The sequence below is a fragment of the Phaenicophaeus curvirostris genome, chromosome 1, assembly GCF_032191515.1.
Source record: "Phaenicophaeus curvirostris isolate KB17595 chromosome 1, BPBGC_Pcur_1.0, whole genome shotgun sequence".
Lineage (NCBI taxonomy): Eukaryota > Metazoa > Chordata > Aves > Cuculiformes > Cuculidae > Phaenicophaeus > Phaenicophaeus curvirostris.
The window spans coordinates 443885-455503 of NC_091392.1; the positions used below are offsets into that span (position 1 = coordinate 443885).

General features: G+C 54.2%; 1 protein-coding gene across 1 annotated transcript; it reads right to left on the reverse strand.

Annotated features, from left to right (window-relative positions):
• Nucleotides 1-249: 249 nt before the first annotated feature.
• On the reverse strand, nucleotides 250-3852 carry LOC138716783 (acrosin-like). The gene is made up of 6 exons (XM_069849960.1): nucleotides 3782-3852; nucleotides 2657-2731; nucleotides 1976-2167; nucleotides 1460-1725; nucleotides 991-1136; nucleotides 250-603 (listed from the first exon to the last, which is right to left on the reverse strand). Exons 1-6 carry the CDS (start codon nucleotides 3850-3852, stop codon nucleotides 250-252), a joined length of 1104 nt encoding a protein of 367 aa, XP_069706061.1.
• Nucleotides 3853-11619: the final 7767 nt, after the last annotated feature.

An 11619-nucleotide genomic window follows, 5' to 3' on the forward strand; every position in this document is an offset into this window, starting at 1 on the left:
AGGAGACAGAATGAGGCTGAAGCAGAGTTTGCTGTGAAAACTATTTATTCCTACCCAGAGAACAGACTAGAAACAACATCCTAACAAAACACAACCAGTCATCGTAGGCTTGGATGGGGAGCTTGAGGTGGGAGGGTAGGACCAAGCAGGTCTGGGACCTCAAGGCTGCCTGTGGAGCAGCAGCCAGCGGCCCAGCACAACGTGGTGGTGGCATCATTCAGCCTGCCCTGCGTCCTCTTCCCCCTGTTCTCAGGTCCTTCCACCGGTCAGGACCTGCAGGAGCTCCTTCACCTTAGTGAATAAGTCCACCAGCTTGTTGATTGGAATCGGGCAGGCGCTGAAAGCGCTCGGCTCCGTCGCTGGGGTTATCTCCACAGGGTTTGTTGTGGTCGGAAAGTGGCTCCAAGTGCGTTCCGATGCAGGTGCCACTGGAGCCGAGTAGCGCGTCATCACCCCCAGGATCCACTCGCGGAAATGCTGCGTGGCGGTGTAGACCCCGGGACGATGGGCTCGGGCACAGCCTGTCCCAAAGCTGGTCACCCCCACCAGCCAGAAGTGGTCAGTAGAGGGATCTTGGCAGACCAGAGGACCCCCGCTGTCCCCCTGCGGAGAAGAAAAGAGGATTCAGAGGGTGCTGGGGGCTCCGTAAGCCCCAGGGATCTGCTCCTGCTCTCTGCCAGCAGTTGCCAGAGCTGTGTTCCCTGCCCAGAAAGGTTCTCCTAGAGTGCTGGAGCCAACGGAACGTGGTTGGGGAGGTGTTTGTGGGACTCTCAGGCAGGTTCTCTCCTGGCTGTGGGGCAGAGGGATGTTCCAGGGTTGGTCCCTGCATGCTGAGAACATGGGATGAGCTTTTTTTGCAGAGTCACCGTGCTGTGGGACAACTGGACGCTGAGCATGGAGCAGCAGCTGGAGATGAGGAGGAGACCCCCGGAGCGATGGGGACCCCGTGGTGGGAGGGGGACTTGCTAGGGACTGGGATCACCCTCCTACCTGGCAGGTGTCGATGCCGCCCTGCGCGTAGCCCGCACACAGGTTGTGGGGGTGGACGGCGCCCCTGTACCACCCGCTGCTGTTACAGACTTGGGTGTCGATGAGGTGGACGCGGGCCTCCTGCAGCACCGGCAGTGCTCCAGAAGCTGTGGGGACAAGACAGGAATGAATCCCCAGCAGATGCCACCAGTTCTCCTCCTCTCTTCCCCAGGGCTTGGCTTTGCATCGGCAGCGGCATCGCTGTGGTGTTCCCCTTCCACCCTGCTCTGGTTGGCACCTCATTCCCACCTCCCCGGACGCAGATCATAGAATCACCAGGTTGGAAAAGACCCATCGGATCATCGAGTCCAACCATTCCCATCAATCACTAACCCATGTCCCTCAGCACCTCGTCCACCCGTCCCTTAAACTCCTCCAGGGGAGGGAACTCCACCACCTCCCAGGATACAAATACGTCATGGGAACTCACATCTGGCCGTGGTGACCCCCCAGCCGCTGACGTAGCAGCTCCTCAGCTGCCAGAGCTGCAGGGAGAAGTCGGGGACGCAGGCGAGCTGCACGTAGAGGCCGCAGTGGAAGGGCTCGTAGAGCTCCATCAGGGCGATGTCGTTCCTCTGAGTGATGTTGTAATAGTCTTCGTGGATGATGATCCGCCTGACATAGCGCACTTGTTCCTCGGGACCCGGGCGAGTCAACGAGGTGGTTCCGGCCACCACGCGCCACGCTGGGACGTGCCTGGAAGGTGGATGGAGAGAGAAGTGAGAGGGAGAGGAGCCACGCGCTGCAGCTTCCCTGCCTCCTGCTTCCCAAGTGGGAGAGGAGAGCATCTAGGGAGGGTGCGACTGCCCCAACGCGCCCGAAGGAGAAGAATCATGGAGATGGAGGCATCGGCGATGCAGTGACACAAGCCCAGCCTTTTTCTGGATGCAGAAAAAGGGCGTCTGCCAGGGTTTGAGGGATCTCCCTGTCCCCTGCTCCTCCTTACTGGGTATTGACGAAGCAGTGGGCGGCTGTCAGCACCCACTGGGGGTGGATGATGGTCCCTCCGCACACGGGGGCCAAGTGCGTCTTGAACACCTGCTGGACGCTCACAATCCATGGCCAGGAACCCAGCTGTGCATTTTTGCCTCCAACCACTCGCCCGGTGCCGTAAGCCAAGGGACGGAGTCCACAGGTCCTGTGGAAACCAGAAACTCGTTACTGTCCTGCTTGAGACTTGGAGCTGAAGGGCAGGCACCTTCCCTCCCCATCCGGCATCGCTGTGTGGAGCACGGAGCCAAGGAACCCTGTGGGGCACCCAGGTGTCCACCTCTGTCTCTGCTTTAGCTCTTAGGGAGCCCTTAGCAGCCTGGGAAATGGAGAAGAATAGCAGGAACCACATGGGGTTGGAGAAAGAACCACATGGGAATGGAGAAGGAACGATATGGGACTGGAGAAGGAACCACATGGAGCTGGAGAAGGAACCATATGGGATTGGAGAAGGAACTACATGGAGTTGGAGAAAGAACAAGATGGAGCTGGAGAGGGAACCACATGGAGGTGGAGAAGGAACAACATGGGGTTGGAGAAGGAACCACATGGGGTTGGTGAAGCTGTTGGGAAGCGAGCATCCTCCAGTGAAGTCCAGCAGTGTTGCCCAAGCTCCCTCCCAGCCTGTTCCACTCACTCGCAGGTGTCCCAGGAGCCCTGTGCTGGCCAGAACAAGGCCAGGAAGATGAGGACTAAGAGAACCTTCATGGTTCTAGCGACACGAGGGAGATGAAGATCTGAGAGCTGGTGTCCAGCAGAGCACCAGCCTACACACTGCCCGTAGCGCCCACGCTGCCCGCAGAGCCCGTGGCCCCAAGCTGATGTCACAGAGTGGCTGCTTCTGGGGGCTGGGTCCGGGGAACTCGGGACTAGGGGGGGACATGGGGTGTTCCAAGTGGGAGGGGAGGCAGGAGGTGGGGTTGGACACCCCAAAATCCCCTACAAAACGCTCTGCTGGGGTGGTGTGTGTGGTTCCGAGCTCTGCCTGCCCAGAGCCAGCAGGGAAACCCCAAGGGTGGCAGCACAGGCTCTCTGGGAAGGGCACAGAATCGTTGAGGTTGGGAAAGAACTCGAAGATCATCCAGTTCAACCATCCACACAACACCAGCTCTGCCTACTAAGCCACGTCCCAATGTGTCACCCCAACACGTTTTCCTAACACCTCCAGGGATGGAGACTCCACCGCACCCTCTGCCAGGGCTTCATCGCTCTTTCAGTAAAGAATTTTTTCCTAGTATCCATCTAAGGCTCCTCTGGCACAACCTGAGTCCCTTCCCTCTTGTTCTGTTGCTTGTCCCTGGGGAGAACACAACAACTCGCCTCAGCACAACCTCCTTTCTGGGAGCTGCAGAGAGCGATGAGGTCTCCTCTTAAGCCTCCTCTTCTCCAGACTAAACAGCCCCAGGTCCCTCAGCCGCTCCCAGAACCCCTGTTCTCCAGCCCCTTCCCCAGCTCCGTTCCCTTCTCTGGACAAACTCCAGCCCCTCAAGGTCTTTCTTAGAGCGAGGAGCCCAAACCTGAACCCAGGATTTGAGGTGCAGCCTCCCCAGCGCTGAGCCAAGAGGACAATCCCTTCCCTGCTCCCCCTGGCCACACCACGGCTGGTCCAAGCCAGGAGGCTATTGGCCTTTTTGGCCACCTGGGCCCCTGCTGGTTCCTGTTCTGCTGCTGCCGACCAGCACCCCAGGTCCTTTTCCTCCGCTTTTCCCCACGCCCGGAGCGTTCCCTGGGGTTGTTGTGCCCAACACCCTGTGCCACTCACTCGCAGGTCTCCCACGATGCCTGCGCCGGCTGGCACAGGGCCAGCAGGAGGAAGGCGAGGAGCATCTTCATGGTGCCAGTGACACGAGGGAGATGAAGATCCGAGAGCTGGTGTCCAGCAGAGCACCAGTCGACACGCTGCCCGTAGCGCCCACGCCGCCCGCAGAGCCCGTGGCCCCAAGCTGATGTCACAGAGCGGCTGCTTCTGAGGGCTGGGTCTGGGGAACTCGGGGCTGGGGGGGGACATGGGGTGTTCCAAGTGGGAGGGGAGGCAGGAGGTGGGGTTGGACACCCCAAAATCCCCTACAAAATGCTCTGAGGGGTGGTGTGTGTGAGCAGCCTGGGATCAGGCACCAGCAGCTGGCTCTGAGCTCTCCTGCTGCATCCAAAGAGCGTGGCCAGCAGGGAGGGAGGGGATTCTGCCCCTCTATTTCTCTCTGGTGAGGCCTCAGCTGCAGGGTTGGGTCCACTTCTGGAATCCTGACCAGAAGAAGCAGATGGAGCTATTGGAACGAGTCCAGAGGAGGCTCCAAGGATGATGCGAGGGCTGGAGAACCTCTTGTACGACGACAGGCTGAGAGAGTTGGGCTTGTTCAGCCTGGAGAAGAGAAGGCTCCAAGGAGACCTTAGAGAGACCTTCCAGTACCTGCAGGGGCTCCAAGAAAGCTGGGGAGGGACTGTTCACAAAGGCTTTTGTGGATAGGACGAGGGGCAGTGGGGATAAACTGGAGAGGGGCAGAGTTAGACTGGACAGGAGGAGGAATTTCTTCATGATGAGGGTGGGGAGGCCCTGGAACAGGTTTCCCAGGGAAGGTGTCGCTGCCCCATCCCTGGAGGTCTTCAAGGCCAGGTTGGATGGGGCTCTGAGCCCCAGATCCAGTGGCAGGTGTTCCTGCCCATTTCAGGAAGTTGGAACAGCATGATCTTTAAGGTCTCTTCCAACCCAAACTATTCTGTAGGGAATGGCTGGGTTTGCAGTCCACCACGCAACAGCCTCAGCAGGGGCCGTGCTGGATAGGGGATCCCGGAATGGTGCAGGCTGGGAAAGCCTTTCAGTTCATACCATGGAATCACAGAATGGTTTGGGATGAAGGGACCTTAAAGATCATCCAGTTCCAACCCCTCTGCCATGGGCAGGGACTCCTCCCACTGGATCAGGCTGCTCTGTTGCTCAAAGCTGGATCTGGTTGCTCAAACAGCCTTGAGGGGGGAAATTGCAAACTCTAAACTAGATAAAAAGAGACCTTTGAAGGTTACAAAATGCATCGGAGAGTGCTTCTATCCAACAGTGACTGGGAGGTTGCTCTAAGGTCTCCCCGGAGCCTTCTCTTCTCCAGGCTGAACCACCCCAACTCTCTCAGCCTGTCCTCATACGGGAGGTTCTCCAGCCCTCGCATCATCCTTGGAGCCTCCTCTGGGCCCATTCCAACAGCTCCATCTCCTTCTCCTGCTGAGGATTCCAGCCCTGGCCCCAACCCTCCAGCTGAGGTCTCCCAGAGAAGAGCAGAGGGGACAATCCCCTCCCTCCCTGCTGGCCACGTTCTCTGGATGCAGCCCAGGAGGATTCTGGGCTGTGAGCGCACATTGTGGCTCCTGTGGAGCTTCTCGTCCCCCATCACCCCAAGTCCTTCTCCTCACGGCTACTCCCAATCTCCTCATTCCCCAGTCTGGATTGAAAATGCAGATTGCCCCGTGTTGGAACATTTTACACAGAACAAGGCCTGGATGCTGTGACATTGTTTAATACTGAACAACTCTAACAAGGCCTTGAAACAGAGAGCCGAAAGATAAACAGGGGCCAGCTGGGAGGAATGTAGTGGCTACTTCTGTGGGAACCAGCACCGGCTGAAAGAAAAACAATTGAAGAGAACTGTCAACGTATTTAAGTTCAGTATAACTTGGTTTCTTAGCATGTGCAGTAGTTTAGCCAATAATAGATTAGTAACAGCCTTATGGACAGCTACCTTTAACCAATAATACACTGTAGATACCCTGGTGGGCACCCAGTTGCGTAACCGAAAAGGGTTTATAAAGAAACAGCTAAGCTCAATAAAGTGAACACTCGCTGATCACATTGATCTCTGCGTTTTGGTTCCATGCTCCTGTCAACGAGTGGCGCCCGAACAGGGACCCTCAGATTGCTTGCCGAAGTTGCTCTGAACGACTGAAGACGCGGTAGAGGGTGGAAGGACCGGCCGAAAACTTTCCGGCACTGACCCGGTGCTGAAGATTTTTCCGGCACTGCTGAAGATTTTCCGGCACTGCTGATGATTTTCCGGCATTGCTGATGGCTTTCCGGCATTTCTGAAGATTGGAGTAAGACGCGCGTCCAAATAAAGAAGACTCCGGAGTCAAAGATCCGCTACAGGCAAGTAGCGGCGGTCGCGGGAGGAATGGGTTCCACTCTTTTTAAAGATAATGAAGAGGCAGTGGTGAAAATCCTCCAACCTATCCTCTCCAAGAGGGTCCGATAGACACCGACAAGGAGCCCGATCCCCCCCCTCACTGTCCCTCAGACCAACGGGCACAAGCCAGGGGGGAGGCACAGTAGCAGGGAGAAGTTGAAAGATTGCAAGCTTTGATCTGTGTGCGGCACGGCAGTCAGCGCTGGGAACTAATTAGTGATGAAGCGATAAAGGAGATTCCAAAAACTGTAAAAAGAGAACCAAGCCGCCCGGGCAAGGGCCGCTCCCCCACCCCCCCCACCCCTCCAGCTCCCGCAGAGCGGGCCTCTGCCCTGGGCTGAGGGGGGAGCCGCTCACCACCACTGCCGCCGCGAAACCCAGACAGTTTCAGCGTTACAGAAGGGCCTGTTAATAGATACAAGAAGAAATGGCTCAATTAAACAACGTTGGTACCAGTTCAAGAATCAAGACAGTTATAAACACTTATAAAGATACTGGATGTTGGAAAGTTGAAACAGGCATGACCTTTCTGTGGTGTTTATAGATACATCAAAGGGTGTGCTCGACAAGCAGGTAGACAACTGAGCAGTTACAGAAGCCTTAATTTTGCAATCTGTGACAAAAAATCCTAATGATGAATGTAGAAAGATGTGGTGCAGTCTGCAAACTCCTACAACAAGAGCTGGGATCACTTACCTATCAAGCACAGCTGGTAGCTGCTGCCCTGACTGTAATCTGGGACAGAAATACGTTTTGTTAGAGACACGGCAAGGAGAGACATTTTAAAAGAGACTGCCACACGCACCGCCAGGAGAGAGGGCCTAAAATCTGCCCTCGGTGTGGAAAGCACAAACATTTTACCAGTTGGTGTAAGTCAAAATGGGATAAGAACGGGACAGTATTGTCAGAAAACCAGGAGCAAAGCATGGTTCAGAGGCACGTACCAACACAGACGCCTCCGCAGCGAGCAGCAGCTCTCACCTCAGAGCAAGCAGCAGCTCTCACCTCAGAGCAAGAACCAGAGGCAGCACCGAGATAGACGTGATCAGCACCATCGCAGTAGTGCTCCAATCGTCTGCACATCACACAATAGCATGGAACGTAAAAGGACCATTGGAGGGTGGCTTTACTAACTCGTAAACCTCCAATGGCATGAGGTTTAACAAGGCCAAATGCCGGGTCCTGCACTTGGGGCACAACAACCCTATGCAGTGCTACAGACTAGGAGAAGTCTGGCTAGAAAGCTGCCTGGAGGAGAGGGACCTGGGGGTGTTGGTTGACATGTATTTGCATGCTGTTACTAACCAATGAAATTGTAATACGATGATGTAGTCGAGTATAAGGAAAGTATATAACCTAACTTCTTTTGAATAAAGTTGACCTTGCTTTATCATTTTGATTTGACCGCTTGGTTCCTCCCGTCCCGGCAGGAAAAAAGGTGGGGGGTGAGAATCAGGAGAGACACTGCTAAATACATTGATGAATGTGCAATATGTAATGAATTTTTTGCAATTAGCAGGAGATGATCAAATTGTGCTAAAGTTGAAGCATGTACAAACCATGTCGTCAAAATCAGAGCAAATATAAGACAATGTGAAAGTGCTATTGAAAAACAGTTATTATGGGCAATGGGCAGGTCTGTATAAGCTACTAACGTGGGGACGAGGTTGTGTTTGTGTTTTAAGAGATGCAGGACCAGTTTGGGCACCTGCGAGGTGGATCAAGCCCACGTTGCTGTATGACAACTGTTAAGCCCCAGCCACGAAAACAGTCAACAAGAATGAGGAGGATGTTAACATTATGGATGCTCTTAATCCTATGGGTGGTAGTTAAAGGATGTCCCTGGCTGATCAGTTCTTGAAAGAATGGGTGGATAACAGGATGGGTATGAGAACTGTTGGTCAAAGGAGGAATTTTATTTTTAATGGTGTTAATTGCTTTGACAATTATCCTGTGTGTTACAGTGTCTACAACGTCAAGTCGATAATATGTTTCACCTGAACGCTTTAGTCATCAAAAAACAAAAAGGGGGAATTGTTGGAACATTTTACACAGAACAAGGCCTGGATGCTGTGAGATTGTTTAATACTGAACAACTCTAACACGGCCTTGAAACAGAGAGCCGAAAGATAAACAGGGGCCAGCTGGGAGGAATGTAGTGGCTACTTCTGTGGGAACAAGCACCGGCTGAAAGAAAAACAATTGAAGAGAACTGTCAACGTATTTAAGTTCAGTATAACTTGGTTTCTTAGCATGTGCAGTAGTTTAGCCAATAATAGATTAGTAATAGCCTTATGGACAGCTACCTTTAACCAATAATACACTGTAGATACCCTGGTGGGCACCCAGTTGTGTAACCGAAAAGGGTTTATAAAGAAACAGCTAAGCTCAATAAAGTGAACACTCGCTGATCACATTGATCTCTGCATTTTGGTTCCATGCTCCCGTCAACAGCCCCAACTCAGGTGTAGGATGTTGCCCTTGGCCTTGTTGAAGCTCATGAACCCCCCTCTCTCTCTCTCCCCACCTCTGCCCTCACCTCACTCCCTCTGCTACCCTCTTTCTCACTCTCTTGCCCCCTAGCTTCATGTCTCCCCTCTCTCGCTTCATTCCCCGACCCCCCCATCTGCCTTCATCCCACCCCACTTTCCCACGACCCCTGTGCTGCTTTCACCCCCCTTTGTGCCCACGGCTGCCCTCCTGGCTGCCTTCATCCCCACCGTCTCCCTTCACCATCCCCTCTCTCTGCCCTCGTCCCCCTGACACCGAAAATACTGACGAATAAACCCTCTAGGACTTGGTTTGGGTTTTTTTTTATCAGGGCAGGCGATCCCCATCAGTCGTGTTCAGTGAGAGAAATGCTGGTTACAGAATATATTTCCCATGTACATGCCTACATATCAATTTTCCTCGAAATCTTGTGCATACTCTATTACTTTCCAAGGATTCGTTTCAATGTTGTTCTGAATTTCACAACAGCGCAATCTCTTGTTAATTCGGAGCTGACTCCAGCTCTCTGTCTCTGCTTGAGATAGGGGAAAATCTGCAAATAGAGCTGATTAGAGGAAAAAACACGTCTGTTCAGCACGGAACATGCTTCACTCAAGACAGAACAGTGCCTGGAAAAACACTATTTGAAAAACCATGTTATAAAACACCAAAATCATTATCCATCCTCTCACATCCTTCCCTTTTCTCTTGCTTTGTCTCATCCCTTTGCCTCATCACCCCTTTCTTTCTCTTTTGTCCCAACCCACTAGGGCTTCGAGCACTTCCTTGGGGTGCCCTACTCCCACGACCAGGTGAGGAGCTGGGGGGCATCCAGCAGGAATGGGGAGAGAGCTCGAAGGGATGAGGGAAAGGCTGGGGATGGATCTTCCTGGACTTCAGGAAAGCCTTGGACACAGTTTCTCCCAGCGTTCTGCTTCAGAAATTGTCCCCTCTGGCCTGAACAGGAGAACGAGCTCCTGGGTGGAAAACTGGTTGGCTGGAGGGCCCGGAGAGTGGTGGGAGATGGAGTTAACTCCAGCTGGAGGCCAGTGACAAGTGGTGTCCCCAGGGCTCAGTGCTGGGTCCAGCCCTGGTCAATGTCTTATCAATGACCTGGATGAGGGCATCAAGTGCATCCTTAGCAAGTTTGGAGATGACACTGAGCTGGGTGGAATCTGGATCTGCTGGAGGGTCGGGAGGCTCCAAAGGGATCTGAACAGGCTGGATCCATGGGCTGAGACCAACGGGATGAGGGTTAACGAGGCCAAAGGGCGGGTCCTGCCCTTGGGACACAACAACCCTGGGCAGCTCCAGCCTAGGAGAAGGCTGGCTGGAAAGTGCCTGGAGGAGAAAGACCTGGGGGGGTTGGTTGAACAGGAGGCAGCAGGGGCCCAGGGGGCCAAGAAGGCCAAGGGCATCTTGGCTTGGAGCAGAGCCGGCGTGGCCAGCAGGGCAAGGGAGGTTCTTGTCCCTCTGGCCTCAGCCCTGGGGAGACCGCTCCTCGAATCCTGGGGTCAGTGCTGGGCCCCTCCCCACCAGAAGGATGTTGAGGCTCTGGAGCGAGTGCAGAGAAGAGCAACGGAGCTGGGGAAGGGGCTGGAGAAGAAGCCTGAGGGCCCTGGGGGTGTTGAGCCTGGAGAAGAGGAGGCTGAGGGGAGACCTCATTGCTCTCTACAAGAGGGTGCTGGACAACGTCAAAGCTCATACAAGGTGTGGGAGCTTCCTGCTGCCATCCTGGCTTGGGTGGAGAGACACAAGGACACAGCTGATTGTGCAGCCACGTCCCCAGGAGGAGAGGGCAGGCTCTGTCTGGAAGCAGCTGAGATGCTCTCAGGGCCCCAGAGGTGTCACAAGGCTTCACCAGCACCAGAACTGGACCCCAGACCAACAGGAATTAGAGCTGCTTTGGTTTTGGAGAGTGAACCTGAAGGTGATTCCCAGATCTGCTTAGAGCAGCCAAGCTCTGTGGAGAAGACAAGCCGTCTCCTGCAGATCCTCCTCTATTCCAGCACCAGATCTGGTCGGATGGATTGCTGTATTTCCCTGTGCAAGGACAGTCAGAAGGGTCCTGCAGCCACAGAAGAACCAAGCTGTGATTTTCGTCAGGGTACAACAGCAGAAGTTTATTCCTACTCCATGAAGAAGAGCCCTGCGAAGGGCTGGAGGTATGGGAGGAGTAGAGGGATGGAGGGATGGAAACTGTTGCTACAGGGCAGTTTTTCTACCTTTCAGTTACGCGTGTTCTTCCCCAAACTGTGTCAGATAAGCAGGATATTGTAAATAACCATAGCACTTGTCAGATCTGGAAGCTCAAGCCTGCACACCTCTTAACAAATAATTCACTCCTTCACTCATTAAACTGGAATCCTGTAAATCGCAGAGTCATGGAATGGTTTGGGTTGGAGGGGACCTCAAAGCCCAGCCAGTTCCAACCCTCCTGCCGTGGGCAGGGACACCTCCCACTGAGTCAGAGTGCTCAAAGCTCCATCCAACCTGGCCTTCATTGGGGTCATTGAGGTCCCTTCCAACCCAAACCATCCTGTGATTCTCTGAAGACCTCCAGCCCCTGGAACCACCATTCCCTTCTTCTCTCCCTCTTGTCCAACCAGGCACGGGGTCACCCTTTGGAGTGAGTCTTCCCCTTCGTGCCCTTCTCACCTTGTGCAGCGACCACGATGGAGACCTTGCCTCGCCCAGGAGACAGAATGAGGCTGAAGCAGAGTTTGCTGTGAAAACTATTTATTCCTACCCAGAGAACAGACTAGAAACAACATCCTAACAAAACACAACCAGTCATCGTAGGCTTGGATGGGGAGCTTGAGGTGGGAGGGTAGGACCAAGCAGGTCTGGGACCTCAAGGCTGCCTGTGGAGCAGCAGCCAGCGGCCCAGCACAACGTGGTGGTGGCATCATTCAGCCTGCCCTGCGTCCTCTTCCCCCTGTTC